The sequence below is a fragment of the Diachasmimorpha longicaudata genome, chromosome 3 (genome assembly GCF_034640455.1).
Source record: "Diachasmimorpha longicaudata isolate KC_UGA_2023 chromosome 3, iyDiaLong2, whole genome shotgun sequence".
NCBI lineage: Eukaryota > Metazoa > Arthropoda > Insecta > Hymenoptera > Braconidae > Diachasmimorpha > Diachasmimorpha longicaudata.
The window spans coordinates 8821148-8847707 of record NC_087227.1 but is presented as its reverse complement, the minus strand read 5'-3'; the positions used below and the strand labels follow the sequence as shown (position 1 = coordinate 8847707).

General features: G+C 39.5%; 3 protein-coding genes and 1 long non-coding RNA gene across 11 annotated transcripts in view; 2 read left to right on the top strand and 2 right to left on the bottom strand.

The window, feature by feature from the left end:
• The window catches only part of Tpst (Tyrosylprotein sulfotransferase), a 56042-nt gene extending 43192 nt beyond the window's left edge, over positions 1–12850 (bottom strand). For all 4 annotated transcript variants that reach the window (XR_010298506.1, XM_064116337.1, XM_064116334.1 and 1 more), the window contains exon 1: positions 12533–12850. The gene's annotated coding sequence lies outside the window, so the exon portion shown is untranslated. The remainder of the gene's footprint in view (positions 1–12532) is intronic.
• A 354-nt stretch (positions 12851–13204) lies between these two features.
• LOC135160134 (microsomal glutathione S-transferase 1-like) lies at positions 13205–14531 on the top strand. The gene is made up of 2 exons (XM_064116345.1): positions 13205–13437; positions 13897–14531. The coding sequence occupies exons 1-2, from the start codon at positions 13327–13329 to the stop codon at positions 14221–14223; spliced, it is 438 nt and encodes a 145-aa protein (XP_063972415.1). The 5' UTR covers positions 13205–13326; the 3' UTR covers positions 14224–14531.
• Positions 14532–15033: 502 nt separating this feature from the next.
• Positions 15034–26560, top strand: part of Rbp6 (RNA-binding protein 6) — a 329371-nt gene continuing 317844 nt past the window's right edge. The window contains exons 1-3 of one of the 4 annotated variants that reach the window (XM_064116332.1): positions 15034–15714; positions 15806–15971; positions 16321–17012. The gene's annotated coding sequence lies outside the window, so the exon portion shown is untranslated. Of the gene's footprint in view, positions 15972–16320; positions 17013–26560 lie in introns of all 4 variants that reach the window. The other 3 variants (XM_064116330.1, XM_064116331.1, XM_064116329.1) reach the window with 3 other exon arrangements.
• LOC135160137 (uncharacterized) overlaps positions 20108–26560 on the bottom strand; it is a 43083-nt gene continuing 36630 nt past the window's right edge. For both annotated transcript variants that reach the window (XR_010298507.1, XR_010298508.1), the window contains exon 3: positions 20108–20907. This is a non-coding gene — a long non-coding RNA (uncharacterized LOC135160137). The remainder of the gene's footprint in view (positions 20908–26560) is intronic.

Sequence of the window (26560 nt, the reverse complement as noted above, 5' to 3'; positions counted from 1 at the left end):
AAAAGCCAATTTCAAACCCTCCCCAAGTAATAAAAATGCAATTGTATATTCAAATGGGAAATGTACCAATGAATTTTTGAACACATGCATTTACAACAATTTGGGATCGAGTGAAGGACTTTAGCTTCAAGTTTGTGAATAAACCCTATCAGCTAGTTCACCAAAAACTCGACTAAACGACACTTTGTCGGTTCACTTTTAGAACAACATTTTCACACGACAATTGTCCCTATTCTCTACCACCGTGTGACCCGCAGCGACAAGAGAAGAAAAAATGTGAAAATAATGAAGGAACAGTAAATGCGTGAAGATAATTGAATAAATAAATGAAAACTGCGTTTCTCCGAGGGATTTATCTCAATCGTCTCATGCATGAGCGATATCCTGCACCACAAAATCTATCGGAAATAATTTGATATTTTCCTGGCAGGTCTGCCACAAAGGCAAGGCCAATTTCAATATTTTCCACGTCAAAAAGATGGAGACCGAAAAAAAAAATCTCTTCAAAGAAAATTGTTTCGAAATTACTTTCCCTCCAGAATATTATGCGCAAGTGAAACTTGTCCCATAATGTTTCATTTTACTCTCCCTCACCTCGTCCTTCTATTTTCCATTTTAATTTCTTTTTCATTACAATATTTTTTTTCCCTCGTATTATGTAGTACAACACGTTTTACAGATCCTACACCAATATTCCCATGCCAAGTAGTTGAAATGAGAGCTGGTAACGGAGGTAGAGGAAGCAAGATGTACAGAGTAGAAGAGATGGAGAGGACCCAGAGGCGTAAACCGAGAGATTGCAGAGTTGGTGAGTAAATGTGCATGGATATAGGCGGATGTGCATGCTGATGTTCACGAGGGAAATAAAAAATAGAAAGAGCATATACATGCTTATGTAGGACACAAGATGGATGCCATCATCAACATTTGAGGAATATAACGACGAGATTGTGGCGATCATCATTTTGCTCAGTCATACTAAATGCATATCTCTCTTTCTCTCTTTCTCTCCCTCACATACACACGCGTACACACTGCCATCGCCAATTGTCCATTGAAATCGAAATGAAACGCAAAAACACTTGCACTCGGTACTGAATTTTCTGTGTCACTTGAGCAAAATTGCAAGTGAACGAGTATCAGCTGCGGCCTCGCTATATGCGAGCTGCCTTATCACTCACTATCCATTAGAATCATTAAATTTCCTTATCGCTCAGTGCACTTGGTTGTAACGCACAGGTGAGTTATGTTTACGCAGAGTATGATATTGCACACACTGTTTGGGTCTGAAAGCACCGAGAGTTAAGTGGCAGATGGGCGTTCGTTTAACAACCACATGGTAGCTTTATGAAACGGAAAACCGTTTACCATCTATTATTACAAAGTGGCAATCACCGGGAGATTGATTGAATTTTCGAAAACACTATTTTACCCGGTGCAATATTAAATTGGGAAAATATTTGAGGGAAAGCGATTATTGCCAGATTTTTGTTCTCATAAAATTTTTGAAAATATATCTGATCAGAACCAACAGTTAGCAATTAAAGTCACCAGACCGTACCCTTAAACCGTAATATCTTTCCCGCAAATTACACCAACACTCATAAATCCGTCCTCAAGTAAATTATCTATTTTAATTAATGCTTCCTATTTAATTGCCGTCTTTGTGCGGTTTAATTGTGTCAACTCACCGCCAAGAGATACCTCGAAAAGAGCCCTACATTGTTACTGGACCCCTCAATAACACCACTTTATCACATCAATTACCGACAATTAGTGTGCTAAAACACCAGCAACAAATAATATGGTAAAAACTGTGATGATCAGCGAATATATTTCAATCCATTAAACTTAACCCCAAGAATCAATGCTGTACTTTGTTCCCGAATGAATTCACCGGAGGGACTGTATTGCATCAACGAGGTCTCAGACGTATTCACCCAAACCTTAACAGGTTTCGAGTTCCTCGAGCGCATGTATAGATACGTACAACGATAGACAACCTATCCATTTGTGAGATATATCTACAACGAGAGTAGAATTCTCACGGCTTTCCTCCCTCACCCGGCGTCATCCTTTGTCTTTTACCCATTATGTCTCTCTCCACTTTCACCTTTCAAAGACATCACATTCGGTTTCTTCATGAAAGCAACTGTACTTATTACGTTCACTAACTGTTTCACGAATGCTTCAAGGAGTGGGCGTCAAGAATGATCTCATCACAACGGGAAATAATTCTAAAAAATACTCCTTATTTTAAAATAAGAATAATTCTGAGAGGAAGAAAGTGCGTGGAGAAAATAAAATTGCAAAGATTGCTATGTTAGCACTGGTATCCAGTAATCATTATCTTGAATAATAAGTAATGAGCTGTGAAAGAATACATTTTTATTCTCGCACTGGCTCGAGGGAAGTATTTATTGTTTCAATATCGTATTTCCCCGCTCGAGTTACTCCCACGCAATTCGCATTAGGTTTCTTTTATGATAAATATATTGCTCGACAGGATAATTACGTGGCATGACCTCCAAAAGTTGTATAAAGTGTAGACAGCAATAATTACGGCATGATTGTTTATTGCAATAGTTTTCGAGGCTATTGCCATCTCAACGATTTTAATTTTATTAGAGCGAAAATCTCAACGATTTTAATAAATTTTGTGTGATTCTGATAAATAATTCTGGTTGGTGGGCCAAGTACCGTAGCAAACATTACCGTGGGTCACTGTAGGGCCGGTTGAAAACCCTTTCACTGTGTTACAATAGCAATTTCTCCCATGTCCACGGGAAAATTTACTATTTAAATCTCTCCACGTACTTACGCAAAAAAAATCTTTTTTCATGCTTTTGTTCAGACTCTCACCAGATTGTGATAAAGTCAACAATGGGAGTAGGAAAAAAAATTGCAAATTGGAGATCCAAGTGGTTATTATCCCATTCTGACGAGTCGTCCAATTGAATTCGAGAAAAAGAGAGATAAATTTTCACTAACAATGGCAATCCCCAGTATACACTACTGTAAGCCCGTTTGTCGTTATGAATAGAGTACTTCTGTACCATTGAAAATAACGGAAAATTGGGTTAAGGAGATGATAACCTCCCTCTCGATATTTTCCTAATGACAACTTCAGAATTCATCATCCTCCGGAGTGAATGCTGAAGAAAATAAGAAATATCTGATTACTCCGAATAAGAGAATTGGATGAATAGCAGAAAATGAGCGGATTTCATATTTCAATTTCCTCGGCTTTCATCATTCCCTACAACGAATTTTCATGTTTTTCCGTACATAAAACAATTCCATATAACAGCCAAGTTGAATCAAATCGTACACCGAACAGAATCTCGTTCTACAGTGTGATATGATTTCCAAAAATGTGTTGCATTCGATTCACAACATATATTTCTCTCCGATGAAACGTACGCAAAAGTGGTAGTTTGACTGTGAATATACTCCAGTTTACAAGCCGCCTGGAGTTTCAATGGCAACTCAATTTTTTCTGTGCGACTGAATACCATTTTAACGTATCCAACTTCGGAATAAAAAAAAATCATTCAACACCGCTGGCAGTAAGAATGTGCGTGAAATTTTTTGACACGTACATGACATATACCAGTTGTGAACAAAATTTTAACATGACTAATCCGGATATTCCGATTAAACGTGCAGGGTGACGTCAGGATTTTGCTTACAAATTGCAATATCAAAGCGAAAATGACTAAGAATTTTCACAGTAAAAAAAGCATAAAACAAATCTAGAAGAGAGTTTGTGTTTGCTAAAATCCAGTGATGACGTAATAACGGAAAATGGCAATATTGTGATTAATATTGCAATATTGACGTGATAATTTTAACGATATAATATGTACCAGTTGCCGGAACGTTCTGAGCAATAGATTGAGTAATGGTCATTGCAGTAATCAAACATAAAATTTTGTCAACATGAAGAGCGATATTAGAGATAATTTGAAGTCGCGTTTACAACTGTTTTACTGTTTCACAGCGAGAGAAATGGTTCAATAAAAATTATGTGAAAGTTCCTCAGTTCCTAAGTGAAAACAAAGATGCCATAAAAATTGCAGAGGAACTCCGTAATGACGTAACCCACTGCCGATTATTTACGGAGCGTTCCGTACTTTTTACTGGACCTTTTATAATTTTTATCGAACCTTTATTCTCGCTTGCGCATTACGGTATTTCCACCTAATTTTTATTAAACATATTTTCTCAGTGCACTCATTGCAAAAATCATAACGCAATTAGCCGAGTAGTAAAAAATTCAGGCTTTTACTGTTTGAAAGCCAATTATTGAAAATTAATAATCCCGGTACTACTGAGTTATCGATTTCTCATTCTATATCCTTTTAAAATTTGCAAACAAGCTGCTGACGTCACCCAGTATAAAAATAGAATATAATTCTACTCTATTCAACGCACATCTTGAAAACCCCGAAGTAACTCTAAAAAATTTGAAAAAAAAAAGGGATACGTTAGTCATGATTAATGGGAGAAGGATGCAAAAAACGATAAAAAAAACATCATCTAGAGACGTACGGACTAGTACAGGGTTTGGATGTTGGATCGATCTCTCCTGGCGACCTTGTCGCAACCACACCGGGTATACGAGTGGGGGTGGATTGAGGGCGTCACCCGAAAATCCCAAGAGAAATTTCCAACGGAGCAACAGTTGAATGGCAGATTTTGTGAAAGAAGAAAGGTCACGTCTAATGACTTTCAGGAAAATGTGCCGATCGACGCAGAAAGCCAGTGATAAAAATGTGGGTCGTCGAGACGTCTTATTTTAGGACAACAGACCTAGAAAAAACTTAGCTCATGTTAATGAGAAATTTTTACGAGAATTACCTATTAATAGAGGAATTCTCGATTGAGAGAGAGAGAGTGTGGAAAACGTGAATGTTTGCGAGAGAATATGAAGTGAGAGGTATTGGGTGCTGAGTGGAACAGTCGTCATCGCCAGTTTTTCTAGTCATCTTTCAATTATGGAGAATCTGAGAATTTCCACGATTAATCAACATTCCCAACTTTGATGCCCATTAATCCGTGAAATTTGAAATAGCAATTTAATGACGTAATACAGCTGAAAATTTCAACCCAATTACTCAGTGGAAATGAGAATTGGGGCTTCTGGAGATACAAGACAATCACGATTCCACCATCCAATATCCTGACTCAGTACCAGTTGAGTTGCACCCGAGAATCTCTTCGAGTATCTCAGCGCATTTCAACATCTACCTTTTCATCTTTTACACATACAGATATATTGTACAACCCGAGGAAGAAGACGTGGGGGGGTGGGGGCTCTAGTTAGTGCAATGAATGAATCCCAACGTGAAATAGCAATGATTATCCCGAATGAATTGGCTCCCCGGAGGTCTGAAATTACCCAAAGACATATAGAGAAGCCAGAGGAGAAAGGGGATTGAGTTTGTGGTGCACGATTCAGTGACTTCTTATTCTCCTGTGGTTACGTCGGCGACCAAGGGGCGCTTCCGCGAACCGCAAATTTCTACCACTATCCTCAGCAATTAATTACCGAGATCAAGGAAATCGTAGTAATTCACGGGTGGAAATAGAGAAGACCTTAAACTATCAGAGTTTGAAGAATTCGTCTGCCATCATTCACCAAAAGTCATTGCCTACACGTTAGGGCCAGTGTTTGGAGGAACCCTCTCATCGACACTAAATTTCGCATTACCACAGACATGACATGATATTACAAAGTTGTTCATGTGTATGTAGCCATTACTGGCACCTTAATTAGAACATTTAACCACAGTTTAGTGAACTTGGTAAGTAGAAACTAATAACAGCGTGTCGGTAACCGACTGGGTTTGTACCATTTCTCTCTCGACATTCAGACAACTATTTCCAAGGTACAAATTACAAGGCAAACATATACATGAGTTCTCGTATAGAGACATTACTATGCTTGTACTATCGTCAGTGGTGTAAAGCGAAAGATTCTCACAGTTACGTAGGTACCCAGCGAACCATAAACTGGTGAGCATAATGTGCAGAGAGTGCCTTCAGTAATGCTGCCTTCGAAAATCAGAAAAATAATATCTGAAATATGGAGATAAATGTGTCATTTCATATTGAATATTAGACAATATTGGAAATACATCATGCAAATTTGGATATTCGGTTTAGACCACGACCAAAGGGAATTTATCATCACGTGATTCATCAGCCCCTGTCATCAGCAATGGAAATGTCATCCTCCGCAAAATTAATACCCCACTCTCGCTTCCTTGTACTAGTATAAATCCTCGTTGAAGCGATACCGAAACGTTCAACGCATTTTGACACTTTGGCAGTTGGTCTGCAGATCGAGTACAGACATACATTACAACTGTTACTGGGAAAGCTTCCGTTTTCCCTGGGATTCACACCCGAGAATTCAACCAGCCGTAACATAATCCTTGTTGCAAGTGTATATTCGTGCCGAAGCATAGTCTACTGGGATATCAGGTCGGTCGTCGTGATTTTAATGGAATTTGGGGAATGCTATCCGTCGTAAAAGTGATGTCATAACATCTACATTTTATGGCGGGGATTCAGTTTTTCTCATGGGATATAAAATTCTCCCTAATCATTCTATTGTTAGTGGCAATATAAACGAAAATCGCTATATGGCCTCTCTGGCGCAGAATATTTAGCAACGAGATGCGAAGCAAAATTGCCTGGCCCTCGCGTTTTTTTATGACCCTTGGAGAGTAATGAACTATTTGGGGTTTACGGGTGCGATCAGTAGCCAACGCGTAAATGCAATGAAAATAACGACAGGAGCCCAACTACTGTGGAACAAAACTTGACATTACCTTTCCTCAGTGCAAAGCTATGAGTAGGAACATTATTGATTTAGATACAACCAAAATGTATAAATAGACACGAGATTTTGCTGGAGATACCATGAAATATTGATGTAACCGAGTTGGAAACTATTTTGAATCACAACGAGATAACAGAACCGAAATCAAGATTCCTACGCAGACAACAAATGTCAAGAGGAAGAAAGGAATAATACTCCTTGACTGCTACTACGAGGAGTCTTCAAAGACTTGATAACGGATTGCAAACTCTCCTGGAAGTCGATAGTCATTTTAAATCCTACCAGAGCCAATCACTGCATTCTTGGAGGCTCCTGGAACAGAGTGGGTGTAATGAAAGATTAAAGTTGTTTGTGCCGAACAGAATGTCAAGACTTCGTTCATCTACTGTGAGACTGTCCGAGCTACGATGAACAAAAATTCAAATTATTATGCCAACATGTGCTCCAATACTACCAATAAATCGCAGGGATAGCGGACCATAAATTTAGAGAAATAATTTGCGAATGATGTAAAGAATGTCGGCTGAACATTTAAAATATGGGTAGAACACATGCAATACTTCACACGAATAACAAAATGGGAAACATCAACACCAGCGTGAGTAATCCACAACGAGGATTGTAGAAGTTGAAATAAGAATACTGATATCAAAACGTAAAACAGGAAAAGTCCCTTAACAAGAAAAACAAACATCTCTCCCGAGTCAGAACATAAATGCCAGAGAACAATATTTACTCAAGGTGTTATTAAATGCATCGTAAACTTGGATATCACTTGGCTTATGTTTGTAGATGGAATGCCAACAGTTTATCATGATTAAGCACATACGGAATGTGAGATTACAACTAATGGGATTTTTGATATGCCAGAAATTCAACCAAATTGTTGAACTGTAATTCCAAATTCTTTATGTGAACTTTCCTGGGATCATCTAGTCTACTAGTGATCACATAAACCAAATTCTTGAAGTGGAATGAAAATTCAAGTGAGCTAGCAACATAATCTCATACTAAAAGCTTTTGTCATGTCCAAACAGTGGAGTTGAACTTTGGTACAAGTTCACACTCTATACTCTACGGGGAGTGATCCTAATTGGATTCCAATTAACGTCATGGCAATTCACTAGTTTAAAGCCTCATGATGATGGGTATTCATGAGGCGCTCTAGAATCCCTAATGAAACATTAAATTAAAAAAAACGAGCGAAGGGGAGCCCATGGTTGAGTTTACTATCCCTCTGTACCCTCCCTTAATGTCTTCTCATCCGTTGTAATGTGGTTGTAAAGGATTCACTAAATTGGGAATTTAGTAATGAGAAAGAGGCCAAATACGCCGCGAACTGATGTAGGATTAATAAAATAGTAGTATCGATCAATAAAGTTCGTAGAGCTGCAGTTGAAGTTGAAAAATAATCTCGAATGATGCAGAATTTTCTTCATCAAACATAAAATTGGCATAAGATGAATAAAATTGAATTTTCGAAACGAAAATTATATGCAAACAGGTACTACGCGAGTGACATGTGTCAGTGAAAGATGTTTGCCTAGGGCAACCGAGGTAGGAAAGTGGAAACTTGATACCGACAGACATGACCTCCAGTTTATTCAATCTATATCGTTAAAAGAGTGAGGAGAAAATACTCCTCCAGCATTCACCAGTGAATGAAACGTACTATTCAAATTCTTCACTAACCGAAACACTCGTGCTTTCCAATTGTCATCATTGAAGAGGAAGGAAGGTGAAGTGAATGGGGAGATCCAAACAAACGTTTTTCAGCGAAATGAGACAGACGAAAATGTGTATCAATCCCCGTCACCTCAACAACGGAGTCGTAGAAGGCTATGTAACAAGAGTGATCGAGGAACCCTTGGAGGTGACCGGAAGTAAATCTTGACTATCACACTGTCTCACTCTGGCACTCGACGACAGGTCAGCCTCCTTGTGGTTTTACCTTCGAAAATGGTAGAGGACATTTCTCCTCCAGGCTCTCCTTTCGCTCCACCATCTGGTGTACTCGTTAGCCGAAGCACTTTCCAGAAGGAGAAGCAAGTCGACCGCACCAAAATTGTTCCTCGGCGACTTTGTACGAACGAGGTGGTTTGCTAGACTGCATCCTGTGAAATTGCAGTGGAAGCCCAGTCGAATGGTAAACGAGATTGTTGAGTGATATTCTTGATGCACATTGCGAGATATTTCATCAAAAATATTCAGGTGACATTTTCAAAGAATTCTCTTGTTGAAAATCTGTGGTGTCTGGCATTGTCAAACCTCGAAAAAAATATATTGCAATTTTTTTCAATATCAAATAGCATGCAGCTATGCAATGGAGCTCAGTTTCATCAGCAAGAAGATGACTGATATTTTTTTACACCATTATTCACTTTTTTCATTTATTCACTCCCGCAGAAGTGCAAAATTCCATGTTCTCATTCCGCAACTCATCCCAATTTCAATTTCAAATTAATGAAGGTCCATACCCGACGATCGGCCATTCCATCGGCTGAAAGTGAATTATTCAGAGCTGGGAAAATTTCACCGTTAGATATATTTTTTCACGACGTTTTTCCTACTCCAGTCGTGTTTGATTTTTTTTTTTACCAACCGTTGTCCGCTTCCGAACAGCCATTTTGAATGGGGATATTCGGCAGCAGGGATGACCCAATGGGTATTCAATTAGTTCGGCGAAGGTCCCTGTCCCCTTCTAAATCCTTCCATTAGATTACGGGAACACGTAACGAGCATTGGATTACGGTTTTGGTAGCCGAATGCTCGGTGGACACGTGAAACGTGATAACGAGGTTAATTGGTACTGGTTGGAGAATGAAATGGGTGAAGTAGATGCACAAAGAGCTTGGGACGATGGAATAGTCATGGTGAACCGCAGATTCCTTGAATCTTTGACGGGGATAGATTTCCAGATCCCATTGATGTTCACCAAATTCACTTGTCGAAATTCCTGGCGAGGGACTCACTCAGATGTCCACCCGGGGGGATCCAGCAGAATTCAAGAAGTCCTTTGAATAGTAATGCTGGAAATCTAATTACCCATTGGATTTTTCAGTTTACTACTACGTGAAGAAGGTAAAATTCTTCTCTCCTATCCGAGTAAAATTTCGAAGTAAAATTCTCTGTGAACAGAAGATATTTCCGGACCAATCAAATGCCCTGATGACCCATTTACTCATACAATCCACGATTTGCGAAAGAGAACGAACTTCGTCAGCTCCATAAATACACAGAAAACAAATTTTTTATTCGTTCTGATGATCATGACTGCAATGCAAGATTCAGACTTCCTCTCAACACTTTCAAACTTCAGAACTTATCAGTGTTGACTACAGGATTCCTGGAACTCTTCTCCGACTATTCCGTCACCTGGAAGTGAAAAGAAAACACGAGGACGGAAGACAAAGAAGAAAGACAGAGACGAAAAAACTCAAAGACGAAGAAGAAGTCTCCCCTGGACGTACAATCGTAGCATTTTCTTTACTCGTGTTCCTGATGGAAAAAATAATAAAAGTCGAGTTTCTCGAGGAGAACCACTCGAAGTGTTCACCTTTAACCCCTATAGCCAATTCGATACACACCAGTTTCCTGAGGACGTGAGGTTGACAAAGGGGCAGAAGTGGGGAGGGGGTGAAACGATATCGTCAGGCAATCGATCTCAGACGTGGACGAGAGTCGGTTGGCAAACGGACACGATAACGAGGTCACTCCACCCGCTCTAAGAGCTGAGAGGAAGAGGGAATAGACGATAGGGGTGGCTTGTCCATGCTCCTGGGGAAAGCCCTCATGGTTGAACACCCTGACGTGACAGAGCACCTAGTACAATCAAAACACTCAGTATTGTTTCGGCGATGAGGCGCGATACTCCTGGTATTTAGTTACGAATCCTGATTGACTTGATGTGATTAGTTTAGGAGGATAATGTTCAAGTATTATTCACGCAAATTATTTCTGCAAAAATTGCAGGACAGACCAGCGTAGCTGACCGAAGATAACCTTCATTTGAAGGGATGGCCTTTTCTTAATTAAAAAAATTTTTTTGACTTTTGCCTTGGGCTCATAAATCGAATTTTCCTTTGTTCACTTACCCTTTACCCTCACGATTGTGTTATAGTGATTACCTTTGTGAGTAAAAAAGTAGCCATCCTACACATTTCGCAAATGGGTAAAAGGTCAATCGTGCAGTGCAGGCAAATGTTCGTTGAAACAAATAAATAATTGCTAAGTTGTTTCAACGCAAGATTTATTAGACTGGAAGGTGGTTTGTTAACATCTCGTCCAACTCTAATTTCTCCCCATAAAAAGAAATCGACACGCCTGATGAAAAGTCCTGATTAACATCTTATTGAAGGTTAGGAAAATAGGACCGATTTCCCTCATTCATTTTTCCGTTTTAGCCCACTTTTGAATAGTTTATCAGCTATCAATATTACCAGGAAATAATTCTTCACTAATTGAAAACAGTTATCGAAATTTCTTTGATTTTAAGAGGGGAACAAAGGATTTGGAAGTGGTTATGTCTAATTTACTACAAATTTCCATACTATCTCTTCCCTCTTTCCCCAATTCTAGCATCATTTGATTCTAATTATCCTCACAATTTTCACTCTACATGAACAACTAGAGCGAAGAAATTATTTCGAAATTAGAACAAACGACACAATTGTCGTTTATAAGTTGAGTAAAGCGATAACGGGGCTAATTAGTGGTTCACGATGGTAGCTTCGTATGCTCCACTGAATAATTTATGCCAGAATACTCCGATAAAGAGTTTTAGATATATCGAGGTAACACCATATCTCATCCCTGATCGAGGGTGAATCGTCCAGGAAGTCCAGAGAAAGACGATACTACCCTGAGTAGATTAGCAATTCTATCAACGTCAGTAATCGTTAAGTGATAACCGTTCTAAGAATGATAATTTCTCACTCCAGTGTTCCATTTTATTGGCATGTGAAAAATATCCAGCTAAACCGATCTATCTTCTTATCCTTTTTAAGAATAACTTACTCAGTTCGATACTGAATAAGATGCTCCCGGGCGAATAGGAAGTGAACTCAGCATGAAATATACCCATATACCTATAAATACAAGGATACGAGATACTCCTTCCCTACGAGAAAATTCGCCTCCAAGAATTTATCCCCAGGTTATATCATACATTTTTCATCTAGAAAAATGAAAGAAAAAATAGGGAAAAAATTCTATGAATTTATACCTAATCCTGTCCAATAACTCTACCTCCTTTTCACTATATATTGATTAACATTTGGAATCATCATGAAGCTTCTGATTGCAACAGATAAAAATGTTTGCTTAACCTTGGCAGGAGGTGAAGGGAAAACATTGGTCATTCCTTCTGCTGGCAATCTTCTACCAGACAAAATTAACGGAACAACTCAATAGACACATTAACCAAGGTCAAGTACTGGCAGAGTGACACGCGTGGTCATTGACGCATCAGGTGTCAGTCACCTCTGGGAATATACTGGGCAAGACATCGGCCCCCGATTCCCCCTGACACACGTGTGTGCTCCCACCGAACGCGGAAAACACTCCTAACCTCACCAATAAAAACAAACTGAAAAAGCTCGAATATAGTATTATGGAAAAATTGTCAGACAAAATAATTTCAGAACAAGAATTAACATGTATCATGCAAAAAACACTCACCTGTCGTGCCAGGACGCCGTCAAGATACCACCAGTCTGTATCGCCTTTCACTGTTTGTATTTGCACTGTTTGAAAAAAAAAACTGGAAAATTCAATTTTCCATGGGCGATGAAAAACTAAACAACTTGTTTGAATATTAATTTAGGCTTTGGTTGTCGTTCTGCAGAGGTTAGGCGCCTAAAACCCCGTGAAATAAACTGTTCTGATTCTATTTTGTTTTATCACTTTCGTCTCAAACAAACAGTTGTGGAGAGAGAGGAGGTGCTAACGATGAGAGATGCGTTAACCTTTGCAGCTCGGCGGATCAGCTGCTACTATCGCTCGTGTTGTTCACGAATAGGGGAGTACGGCTGGCAGAGGAACAAGATGGCGCCACTAGTCAGCAGGACAGGTATCAACAATCAGAATACTTGATGAGTAAATTCGCATCAATCGTGTTCTTCATTAACACATATGGATACTAATTGCGACAATTATTCTCCAGTAGGTTTTAAAATCGTGAAGATGATGTTGCTTCTGTTCGAGCCTTTACCCGTTGCTGGCTATGCAGAAACTCGGAGATATAAATTGTCCAGCGAGGAAGAATCAGGTTTGTCAGGTCCCGGTGTCCTTGGTGATTACGTTTGCATGATTATGCCAATTTGTAATAAGTAGTTTTTGCTGAAAATATCTTCGTTTTGCGACTGTCATTGCTGACGTGTGCTACCATAAAATACCAATATTCGCTGACAGGGAAACGAAGATTGTCACATTCCGTCAGTGGGTGAGGTACTGCAGTGGATACATCAAGCAACATGACGGTTTACGACGACAATTTTCGGGTTTTTGCTTATTGGTCGTCAATACTGGTGCTGAAGGTGCTGGGGATGGTGTTCGTGATAGGGAGATGGCGTTGGGAAAAGAAGGTGAGGTTTTACTTTCACTTTTATCTATTCAAAGTTGCTACAGCTAGTTATGAGTGCAAAAAGATTCAAGTGCACTCAGAACTCATTGGAATTTGTCAGGAACATCTTGAAATCCAAAGGAGAAAGATGTATCACAGCTGCATATTTTGTAGTTTTCAATGCACTTTGAAAAAATAATAAACATCTTGGTATTTGCCTGAGGTTTGGAGATACAGTGCAGAGTCCAAAACCAGGCATTCCAAGACATTCAGGGAATTCTGAGACCGTTAATATAAAATCCATTTGGAAGGATCTCAATTTTTTCATATCGCCAATTCTATTTATGTGCGAAATATTCGATTATCAACTCATTTACTTATGCAGTATCGAAAAAATTCTTGATTTGTCCTTATTTATTGAGAAAAATTCAGAGTTTACTGGAGTAATAAAAAACTAATCCCGATAAATCACGATTTTCAGATAGTGATAACTCCAGAAGACGTTAAGCTTTTTAAGGGCTGGAGAGTTGGTGAAAATGACCCTGACGTGGAGAGAGCGCGCAGGGCTCATCGCAATGATCTTGAGAATATTCTCCCCTGGGCAATTTCAACGGCTTTCTGGCTTACCACCTCACCAGATCCTTGGTTGGCTGCCTTGCTGATCAAGACATTTGCGATCTCACGCATCGTGCATTCCATTGTTTATGCAATCGTTGTTATTCCTCAGCCTGCGAGAGTTCTTGCGTTCGGAATTGGATTTTTAATAACTATTTATCAATGCGTGATGACAATGCTCTATTACGGATGATATCAAGGGAAATCTGTTTTTTTCAATATAAATTCCTTTAGAGATGTCTTTAATGAAGGTTCCTTGAGTACTTTTTGTTCACTGATATTGTTGTGCTAATGTTCGTTTGCTATTGTTGTGCCTAATGTTCGTTTAAAATGGAGTATTTATAATTTAATTCAAATTTATGGAGAAACCCAGGGATTCTTAATTTTAAACCATTTGTAAATAATATTTTTGCGTTGGATCGGCGAAGCCAAGGGAAATTGCGATATTTTTGTTGAAATCTTTTTTAGAATAAAAAAAAATACCGAAAAAAAAACCGAAAATTTTTCAAATTCACCGAGCTACTGCGCAACTGGACCGCGCATATACCAGCAAGATGGCTGACAGCCTTTACTACTGAACGAGTGCTTTGGCGTTCGTGGGATCTATTTTCCAGTAAATTAAAGGTAAAATCACATAAATCATCATCAATAATGCAATAATTGCTGAAAGCAAATGTCCAGCAACGATTCAATAACGGAATTAGTCGTCATGCTGCCGAAATAGCAGCGGTAGAGAAGGAAATATAGTCCCTCAGCCAAAACCACCCGTTTCCCTCACTGCGCACCATCCCCGCGCAATCTCCTTCCCTGCCCTGCCTCAGCTTGGCGGTTGATCTCCGGCACTGAGCGAGTCCTTTGGCGTTCGTCGGATCAATTTTCGTGGACATTGAAGGTAAAATTACATAAATTATCAACAATAATGCAATCATTACCGAGAGCGGACATCAAACAACAGTTCAATACTAGAACTAGCCGGTATTCGGATGAAATGGAAGTTGTAGAGATGAAAATAAAATCACCCAGCCAAAAACCAGTGGTCTCCCGCTGCGCAACCTCTCCGCGCAGCTCACTGCGCCGAGCCAAGATGGCCGTTACCCTCCCGTACTGAACAAGTCCTTTGGCGTTGGTGGAGCATATTTTCCTGAATATCGAAGGTAAAATCACATAAATCATCATCAATACTGTGATAATCATCAAGAGAGGACCTCCAACAACGATTCAATAACAGAATCAGTCGTCATTCAGATGAATTGGAAGTGGTAGAGAGGAAAATACAGTCACCCAGCCAAATCCCGAAACCACTCGTCTCTCTCGCTGCGCAACCTCTCCGCGCAGCTCACTGAGCCGAGCAAAGATGGCCGTTACCCCCCCGTGCTGAACGAGTCCTTTGGCGTGGGTGGAGCATATTTTCCTGAATATCGAAGGTAAAATCACATAAATCATCATCAATACTGTGATAATCACCAAGAGAGGACCTCCAACAACGATTCGATAATAGAATCAGTCGTCATTCAGATGAATTGGAAGTGGTATAGAGGAAAATAGTCACCCAGCCAAAACCACTCGTCTCTCTCGCTGCGCAATCTCCCCGCGCAGCTCACTGCGCTGAGCCAAGATGGCCGTTACCCTCCCGTACTGAACGAGTCCTTTGGCGTGGGTGGAGCAATTTTCCTGAATATCGAAGGTAAAATCACATAAATCATCATCAATACTGTGATAATCACCAAGAGAGAACCTCCAACAACGATTCAATAATAGAATCGGTCGTCATTCAGATGAATTGGAAGTGGTAGAGAGGAAAATACAGTCACCCAGCCAAAACCACTCGCCTCTCTCGATGCGCAACCACTCCGCGCAGCTCGCCGAGCTGGTCCAACATGACGGTCAGTCTCCAGCAGTAATCGTGGCCGTTCATGTCCGTTGGGTGTATTTTTGTGTAAGGTAAACAAAAAATCCCAAAAATCATCAACAGTACAATAATTATTGAGAGATGACGGCCAACAACGATTACATCATGGAATTAGCCCTCACTTGAATGAAATATGATTTTTTACAGCGGAATAAATCTACGCCAAAATTGGCCGCATCTCTCTTTACTATTTTCTATTTTTGCGAAACTTCTAAGTAAAAGAAAATCTTTTAAGTAATTATCAATAATGCAATAATTCTTTAATAATTATAATTATTAAGTAATTAAATATTGATGATCACTCATAGATAAATAATACAAGTAGTCTGCATCAGGATAAAATATGAGTGCATGCATTAATAAATTAATATTGCTCAACAGTGAACGTATTCTGATGAGCTTGATTGAAATCATCCATCCTGCTAAATTACCGACAGCAGGAGGATGTGAATCTTCCCAACCTATACTTTCTGTGATTTCTACATGACCGATGCTTATGCGGCAGTGCGGACTGACACTTGCCCGGTTATGGTCAATTTTTAATGGATTTATCAATTAATTAATAATTGATCGACGTGAGGAAAAAGATCAATGATGAATAGAGTGGATTCTATCAGTGAATTTAAATTCTTCTAACAATATTGACGTTCGTGGATTTTCTTCATCATCTCACGTCGGTAACTAAATAAACTATTTGACATTTTGTGCTACTTAAACAACTCTTTAACAAAGAAAAATTAATCATTTAAAAAATATATAAAAACCAGTGATTAAATCAGTGAATGTGCGCGAAATATTTTCGGGAGTTTCGTTATTGTCTAGTGTCAGTAAACACGGGACTCGGGCGTTCGTTGCGTAGTACAGTAGTGTCTAGTCTTGTGAAGTAGTGTTTTTTTTTAGTTTTCCATTATTGGAAAAGTGTGTGGAGTTGTGAAAAGTTCAGTGAGTTTAGTGATTCCTCCATGGAATAAGTGTTTGTGGTGTGTGCCAAGTGCGTTTACCCAGGAAAAGAAGGGATTACTAGCAGCCGACAGTATGCCGAGCAACAGCCGTACCAGCTCTTTCAACGATCGGTAAGTCCCCAAAATTAAATGTTCTACTTATTTATTAATAGTGCTTGGTAGCAAATAATTAAGCAATTGGAGTTCGAAAATCAAACCACTTGCGGAGGATTTTTAAAATAATTCCCCAATTTCCCCAAAAAGTGGAAACAATTGTATTCTATCCTGGGAAATTAATTACCCACAGTCGTTCAGAAATTATCGAATACGTCGAGACCTCTCAAGGTTTCCTTGTTTATACGTAGATGGGATGACGACATTCTATTCATAATTTCCTCCAACTAATAATTTATTTCATTAACATTCGAATTGATCTATCGATTTCATCCTATGCAAATAGTGTATAGTTATTACGACTGCGAGAAGGGAATTTTTCATGTCCTCCAATTCGTTAATTAAATAATTTCATTCAAACCAAAAATTTGTTGGATTAGTGAAACAAATACAGCACCAATGAAACCATTAAGTTCTGTGCTAAAGAACGATTTAACATTTTCTACTTCACGTAATCATTCTACTGCACTAAGTCCCATAATCCGCAAAGCGCTTCGCGAATTCCTACTCGCCATATACGATATGCGTATTCCCCAAATCGTGCAGGCTGAATAAAAGGGGGGGGGGGTGGGGGGAGGAGGAGGAGCAGGATAAAGTGAAGAAAAAGAAAGTATCTGAGAAGAGTAGGTATTAGGGGATTGTGAGGAAAAGCCTGGCGAGCCGAAAGATTTTGTCGCGTCTTGGCACCGTTCATCGGCTTTTCTATTCTCCAATTTCGTCGTCCACACAACAGAGCTATGCCCTCTTTACTCCTCTCACCGCTACTCCTCATCTCCTCCACCACAAAACCCTCCTCACCATTCCATTTGATTCCCCCCATTCCCCTTCCTACCCCCCTGCTCTGAGAGCCTGGAACAGTACAATTGCGAGAAATCTTGGGTACAAGTTCTCCCTTGCCTAAATACGATGCACACGAGTGTGGATGGGAGAAAAGGAATTTTCAGATACCTCCGAACGCGGCTGCCATGTTAGGCATGCGACAATTCCCGCCGAGTATTCGTACATACTGGGATTGATTTGACAAAACAATGATGGTGCTATTTAGTCGTTATGATTATCCATAAAATTATAATTGAGGGAGTGAGAATTTTGGATAGTAATGTCATTCGTTATCGATGGATTATAGGGTTAATGGATTGTTTATTACACGGAGAGAAATTTTTTTTACGAAAATTAGAGGGTGAAAGGTGGGAGGAAATGATAATTAACGATTGTTTAGGTCAAGTTTGGGTGGAACAATTAGACTTGAGAGGCTAATTTTTGTGATGAAAGGTCTAAATTGTAATTAAAATTCCTTTCCCTGGATGAGTAATTAAATTTTTAATTTTGATTAGAATTTATTGGAAAAAACGTTTTATTAGATTGATTTAATTTTCGATCTATGTCACATCATCATTGTATTTGTTACCTCTTCTCTCTATACAATCGCTTGTTTTTTTTCACTGTTCTCTCAGGTTCGATAAAATGGTGACAGATAAAATTCGCCTTTTAAAAACCGATTTCGTTTTTCACATGAAAAGTGCAATTTTCGGGAAGAAAATGGGATATACGGACTTATTGGATCATAAAGCGTTGATATAAAAGGAAAAATCCAGATCTTAAATTTCAAATGTTTTAATGATTCCATTGAGCAATAAAAAAAAAATGTAATGTCGCGATTTAGTTATGACATAATGATGTCACAAAATTATCAAGTAACTAGCCCCTCGATTGAAATACCAATGAAAAAAATCTGTGATTTTTCTAATAATACATTTGCTTTAATGAAACAATCGTTTTTCCATTAAACATTGTCCCTCCGGGAGCCAGGGAAAATTTCCTCCCCCTGATAGGATTCAAATTAGCGTACATCTGTCGCACAGAATGGTAAAAGAGGAGGTGGGGAACTAGGAGGAGGAAAAGGAAAGAGAGTGGGTGGGGAGGGGTGGGGAGAAGTGGAAGTGGACCGGCGATTAAATCTCGTTTCATCCCAGAGATAAAGGACACAGAAATTCAAAGATTACACATTTCCCAAGGAAATTTCCAGACAAACATAAATTGCAAACTGCGTAAGACAGGGGATCGAGGCAATTGGATTTCCATATCAAAATGGATATACCCCATGTGGGTTTTTACATTTACCAGCAATTAAATCAACTGACAACGTATTCACTGATTATGACAGGCGATTAAGAGAATTCATTATTGTTGAGTTACTTTTAATCTTCCATTTGCACTCAACTCTTGAAATAACCGACGTTAAATGTTCAATGGGAAGTGATTTAATCAGTCAGTTTGATTAAATTTTGGGGGAGGGGGCGGAAAATGAAGTGTAAATTTATATTTTCGTGTATTTGGAACATTGTGTTCATCAATTTGAGAAATAATTCAGACTGAGTGGTTGAATTACATTAACATGCGGCTGCCAGTGCACAATATATTCATTTCAACCATATACTCACATGAAAATACTTGTACCCAACGATTATTCATGTTTCTTACTCGAAAAATTTGGCAGATTGTAATAAAACATCCCATGCAAAAGCACTACTGGTGAAAAAGTTTTTGTTATACATGTGAATATATTCAGTGGATTTTCATCCCCGTGGTAAGGCGCCAAAGTTTCGTTTCGCTCTTGAATAAGAAGTAAAAAAAAAAATCGAGGAACACAGTGACGAATGCAATTCGCGAAACACTACGAGTATGGGGATATCAAGTGTAACGAAATAAAAATTGATAAATTGAGGTAGGGGAAAAAAAATTCAAGAATGTCAAGATAAATTGTTGGTTCTTATAGCTCAGGGCTGTTTTCCTTCTTCAATAAAAAGGTTGATTAATTTTTTTTCACTCCATTGCGGTAATAGGGAAAAATATTTGATGAGCATTGTTGTTGATTAATTATCAATTACTTTTGTTTCGTTCTATTTTTGATGGCCTAAGTTTCATGAGTATTTGCTTGCATTGAACGATACTTTACAACGTTATACATTAATTGGGTCACTCGTTATAATCTGTCATGCAGCGACGGATGTGGCCAAAAGCCCAGGTTTTATACTGGTGATGTTGCAGCCACTGCTGTAATTTCTCACTGCATTTCTAGTCTTCTCGGGCTTCTGAATGTCAGTTGTCAGTGATTATCGCTTGGTGTTCTATAATTACTGTCACTACCATCAGTCCTTCATTTATTTTGCTCTGATTTTCACGAAGATGAATGAAGCATAAAAATAAAATGGTAAATAATTTTACGGTAGAGGTTCATGATTTTATTGAATGTGACATTTAAGTACTTTGGGAGATATTTATCCTGAATTTTCGTGGAATCATTGCAGTAATTTATCGGCTATTTAAAATAGGGCCTGGCCATGAGACACATGCAAGACTTCCCGTTGGAAATATCATCTCGTGCTCTCATTTTTCCTTTTAATTTAATAGCAGAGACTAATTCTAATACATTATCTCCTCTCGGTCTGAGTCAGTCCCAAAAATTTGTTTTTTTTTTCTTTTTCAACAAGATAATGTCCTCAAAATCAGATCTCGTCTGGATCTTGCGGACGATTGTAATTTAAACCTCAACAAAAATAATTTCTCCAATTGTTTCACAAGTATCTCAAGTGGGGTACAGTTATCAAAAGGAAAATGGACAAATGCCACTACTCCCTTGCTCTTTTCTTGAGAAGACCAGAGGCCTATAACAAAATTCACTTTGCAGTTGCCTCTGGCAAAGTGACACTTCTCTCCTGATGTAATCGAGTTGTTATATCGACGTCTTTCCAACACCTCTCCCAGTCTTCCTCATCACCAGCCTATTCCTCCACCTCCTCCCGGTGTAACCAGCTGCCAGACTCGCCGATTTGCTGATTACTCCAGAAAAAAACTAAAAAAGAGGTGGACAAAAAAAAAAAATAAAATACATGAGAGAAAAAAAAATAACATGAAAAAAAGATGAGAAGTGAGGGGGATTGGGTGGGTGAAGGAGGGTTGAAATGGGGCTGTTGCTGACGATGCGCTTCGTATACGATATATATCTAGCCCCTCTTTCTCACAACCTACTCCACTCTTCGTTCCATTCCTTCGTCTGAGGGTTGTCGATCTGCGAGACAAGCGACGGACGACACCGAAAGGGATGGGGTACGGTGAAATAAGAAAGAATGAAGAAGGGCACAGAAATAAGAGAAAATAAAAGAATGTACAGAAAGCGATGGGTGGCTGGGGGGAGGGCGGGGATGATGCAAGGGGAAAAGGTACTCGGTTGGACAGACGCAAGCCGATCGCTGCACTCCCAAGATTTTTCCATTCTTGTCATCTATGAATTCTTTCTTTGTGTTTTCTTCTTCTCGATATTAACATCTCTGATTATTTCCTTCTTATTGATGAATTTTTTTGCTGTTACACTTTACTCTCCCGAGTTGGATGACTTTGGTGATTATAGGTTTTGGGGTAGAATAATTAAGGCTGCGGGGACGGCTTTCGATAATGAGAGAGGGCAAGAAGTGGATTTTTTTTTTTTTTTCGTGAATGGAGGAGCATTGATTTGAGGTTTTGAGGTAATTGGAGGGGATTGGGGGGGAGATAAGACACGTATAGACACTTCGGGTAATGATTGAGATAGAGGTGAGGGAAAATTTTTGTGAAATTTTAAAGGATGTGAAGCAGAAGAGCTCTTTTTTCACTCTTGATTAATTATCAATTTCAATAGGGAAGTGTACTCCGGTCTATGATCACAATTTTATTGTATTAGATGGGAAAGATGAGTGAATATCGGTCGTATCGATATATCAAACATATCAGACATTCGGAAAAGAATTGACGTGAGAACGATATCCGTGTGGGAATACTGACAAAACAACCCTTTCTGTAGAAGCGCACGGCTGGCGTCGGCTGTCGGCCATCTTGTTGTTTGTGCAGCCACTCGACCTTCACACTCGTCCCGCTCCCCCTCTCAAATTTTCCCTAACAGTCTAGGGAGTAGGGAAATGAGCAGAAGTATTCGTCTAATTAAAAAATTATTCTATGATTCATTGGGAAAGAAGACCCTTCACATTCTTCCGATTGAATTCATATTTTTTTCCCCTTCGATTCGATCGTTTTTTTTTTCTTCTCGTTCTTGTATTATCACGTGGCGAGTGTAATTCGGTGACAAATATTTTGATTAGGGTAAAGTGGCTTTATTACAATATTAAACTGAAAAGTCAACGTTAAAGTACTCGGTGAGATATTGAGGGGTTGGTGAAACTTTGAATGTTCGATACGTGAAGAAGTTTTGGACGTGAAACGTAAGGTGTACTCGAGGGCTGAAGTTGAAAGAGGGATGAGAAAAAAAAAAGGGGGGGGGGAAAAGAGGAATGAGAAAAGAAGTGGAGTATGAGGATGAGGCGATGCTGGGAGAAGCGTAAATCCCTGAGACGCGTCGATTTCAATCACCCGGTACAGTGAACGTCGATAGAAAGCATCCATTCGGTCGATGGCCCCCGGGATTTCTGCTTCCCTGTGCTCTAACCAATTCTGAATTTCTTAATTGTTCATTTTATGCAGAGTGGTGAGAGCCAGACGTAGATTAGAGCTTGACATAATCGCTGAATCAGCATTTTGCATTATTTGTCATTTGATATTCACGGTGTGAATGAGTCTCACCTCGATCTTAATGAATCTCGAAGTCAATGATAATTACAGATTGGATATGCATGTTGTATGTCACCTTAACAGTACAAGTAACTCATTGAAATTATTGGAAAAATTATTCTTAGTATGACATTGTTTATTATTCGATGCTGAGCTCATTAACGAAGACGCGGAAATTTACATTACACTTTAATTCAAATAAAAAGCAAGAAAGGAAGTGAAATTGAGAGGACTCCGCGAAATATTCTTTTTCTATCGTGTTTAAGATTGAACGTGGATTATTGCTGAAAATGGGTATAGAAAGCCGGATGCGTTACGGCTGTAACTTCAATTCGTTGGACAGAAGTCGTGAACTTGGAAAAAAAAAAGAATGGCGCGGACGATACGAACTACACTTTTATACATATAACAAGTCTATATAAATTTCTTTAAAAAAACCATCATGTATAGGTTGGGTATACGATGGTACATAGAACGATACGAACCAGAAACGAGAAATCAACGTTGAGAAAGGGGGCTAAAGAAAAAGATGGTAAAAGGGGTGGGGGCGGGGGAGGAGGGTGGTAGTAGAAAGGGGGGGAGAGACTGGGAGCCGACGCTTCGAAACTTTTCCACTTTAACAATTATGAGCCGGAATTGAATACAGCTTGGGTCGGTTGCAAGTTCGCTCGATTTGCCATCCTTATCGCTATTGGCTGTCTCGATAAATAACCCGTACGATCCTTTAGATTTCCCGGCTCTCCTACGATTTTAAATAATTCAGGGAGAACAAGACGGAGGAATACTATGAGAAGTATTTTTCAGATAATTGAATAAAATTCAACGAAGAAGAATTACTCTTACTAATTTATCAGGGTGGGGGGAGGGGAGGGGGAGAATTGTCTCATCAATGATATTCGTTCAATAATCATAGTTCACGAGCTCTCTTATCTAGTCTCGACAACGTTGTCTCCAAATACCATGGCGCCATTTCACGACAAGTAATGTATCTTCATTCCCGTTTGTATTTAACTTTATTCGAAAGTTTATTGTCAACTCAGCAAGAATCTCAAGCCAGTATCCCGTCAACACTATGGCATTGCCTTCTTTTTTTTTTTTCATTCCTTGTTACCCCTACCACAAATTTTTATTCTTTAAGGAATGAGATGAAAAAAAAAAAAATGTCGCCCTCTCTGGAAACGTGTCCGAACGACACATAAAACACTCCGGTAAAACTTTGCTCACTGTAACATGGTTCCTCTCGATTTTTTGAAAAGAGAAATACACTGTTATCCAAGAATTGTAAAGTTTGAACGAATGTGATAAGAAATAATCGGATGAAATGACATTTTTTTGGCTAGTCGTGGTAGTTTTATCTCATGAATATCCCTTGAAAAATTCCGAAAATCCCGGAAAAATCCAATAAACCCATCGAATAAATTTCTGATGATGCAGAACTGTTAAAACAGAAGTATCAGGCCTTGTGCCCCCCTCTCCCCCTTTCTCATCCCCACCCGGCCCATCCTACCCCATCGGTTCTTGCTTCACTCTACCATCTTACCACTAGCTCGCTTCTCCACGAGTTGAAAACCACGACAGATTCGAGAGTGCTGCATAAGCTTATTAGAGCCGAAGGGTGAGAGTGTAGAGCGCTCGGAAAATGGTGATGCGGGTGTGAGGTTTGAAGTTGAGAGGACAGCAACGGTGGCTGGAATGGGAGGGGGAGGGGAGGAAAGGGTGGCTCTGCATCCCCATCGTCACTCTTTGGACCTGCAACTAGAGATAGAGGTAGATGGAAGGGGTCTGTGAATGTCAAAAGAGAAAAGGAGAAGAGAAGCTAGAGGAGCAAGAAGAAGTGAGAGAAGAGGGCGAAGGACGAGGGGTGTAGGGGGGTGGGAGGGTGGCGGTTTGAAAAAAAAAAAGAAGGGATGGTAGTGAAGGCGCAGCCAGGTCTCTTCAGAGACAATGAGGCCGCTCACGAGTGTCGCCACGAGTGGATGCTCTTCACTATTGCCAACTCAGGCCCTTGAAAGTCAGCCCTTCCGTTTCACTCCTCGGCGGGGGTTTCATGTAGACGAAGGCCTCAGCATGCGATGTAACACAACGTTACGAGTGGAAAAAGCCTACAAGACTCGGCCAACTCCTTTTCACTAGTCTATCCCCTCCCTACATCACTCTTGGGCTTTGGGCTTCTACCCTAATTGTACCAAAAACGAAAGGAACTTATAATTCACTTCCGACAAACGTTTCAACGGTCTGTTTGATGAAGAACTGTGGTGATTTGTTTGAAGATGTTTGTCAAAATTGGTACAAGTTTTGCCGCGAATGTTGATAAACATATAGGGAGGGAAGAGTATTTTTTTATTTCAAAATGAAAATATTAGATGGAAGCGATTATATTTTGCTGAAAAATTACGGAAAATATTAGTAATTTTTATTGAATATTTATCTATATTGTTGATGACTAGACTGTTCAGTATTCCATTGTTTTTTTATCCCTAATTCTGCATTAGATTTTGGCAGTGAATTTGTTCCAATCGATAAAAAACAAAGAAAAACCACCAAAAATTGTGACAAAATACGTGACCAATTCATATTAAACCTTTGGGAGTGGTAAACTACCCAGGTAAAATGTTTTTTTTTCTCTCTCCCAATAAAATTCACGTCACGACTGTAGATAGTCAGCGTTTGGCATCGAGACAATAGTAACTAAATTCACATTCAGTTTCCCTTAAAACTTTTCGTACTGTGTTTTGCCGTAAAGTGGAGCTTGTCGCTCGTAGATGGAGAGGAAGAGAAGTGGCAGGTGGGGTGGAAAGGGGTGGTTTGTGCCCTGATGAGCTGGGCGGTTTAAAGATGTCCCTGAAGAAGACGATGACGTAAAGAGGTGGGGGAGGGGTGGGGGGGGGGGAGGGGAAGAGACGAGAGAAGAGTCGTGGAGGGAAGGGAAAGAGAAAGGGGTTGAAAGACCGCGCGTCTTCCCTTTGTGAAAATTCCAAACGAAGCTTCGTAGACACTTCCTTTCATCCGTGACAACGTGGCCACTCCACGAGAGTTGAAGTTTCGAGGGATAAAAAAAAAAAATGAAAAGAAATGTTGCATGAAGCATTGAAAAATGGATTTTACACGAACGTATGCAATTTAGAAAATTGCCGAGAATGAGAGACGCTAAGTCTCAAGAGATTACAAAATAATTAACACGAATGTTGTTGAACTAAATGATAACGGAAAATCTGAAATATTCAACTCCGAGTTGATCAATCATTCCAACTAAATCCGAAAAAAAAAAAATTAATTCTTGGAAACATTTCAAAATATTATTGCAAAAATTCCCGTAATTTTTATTCTGTGTGGGAACTCGTGGGGCCACTTTGCGACGGAAGATAAAAGAAAAAAAACGATGAAAACAACTGAATTTAAAAATCATCATATGCCTCGTGTAATGATAATCACTGGTTTGATAGTACATTCTGAAGATTATACACTCGTAATTGCATGAGTTGTATCGTTATGCCTCTCGGGCGTCCAGAAGCCAAGTACAGTTTAACCGATGATCCAGGGGAAGAGTCGTGGGAAGAAGTTTAGGATTGGAGCAGTGATAGTTGGGTAATTCACGTGGAGAGAACATCATTAACCGAATACCCTGGCTACCGTGGCTATAATCGTAAATGTGCAATGAACGAGACACAACTGTGAAGCAGAACGGAATAGATATATGAGAATTTATGTGTTTCAGAGGCGAGTAAAAGGGGGGTATGTGGGAGAGGCGGTGATGGTGGAGGAGGAGGAGGAGGAGGAGGAGGGGGGGGGAGATATGAGTCCTTGGGATATTATCATCAAGGGTGGTGAAGGCCTGAGGTTTGTTTGAATGGAGTTGGTGGATAATAATTCCACTGTTGTTGGTGAATATTTGTGAGTCCACTGTGATA

Bases quoted from the DNA above. Each gene is read 5' to 3' on its own strand.
- LOC135160134 (XM_064116345.1), top strand. From the start codon at position 13,327: ATGACGGTTTACGACGACAATTTTCGGGTTTTTGCTTATTGGTCGTCA. The intron at 13,438-13,896 runs GTGAGGTTTTAC...CACGATTTTCAG, and splicing joins GATGGCGTTGGGAAAAGAAG to ATAGTGATAACTCCAGAAGA.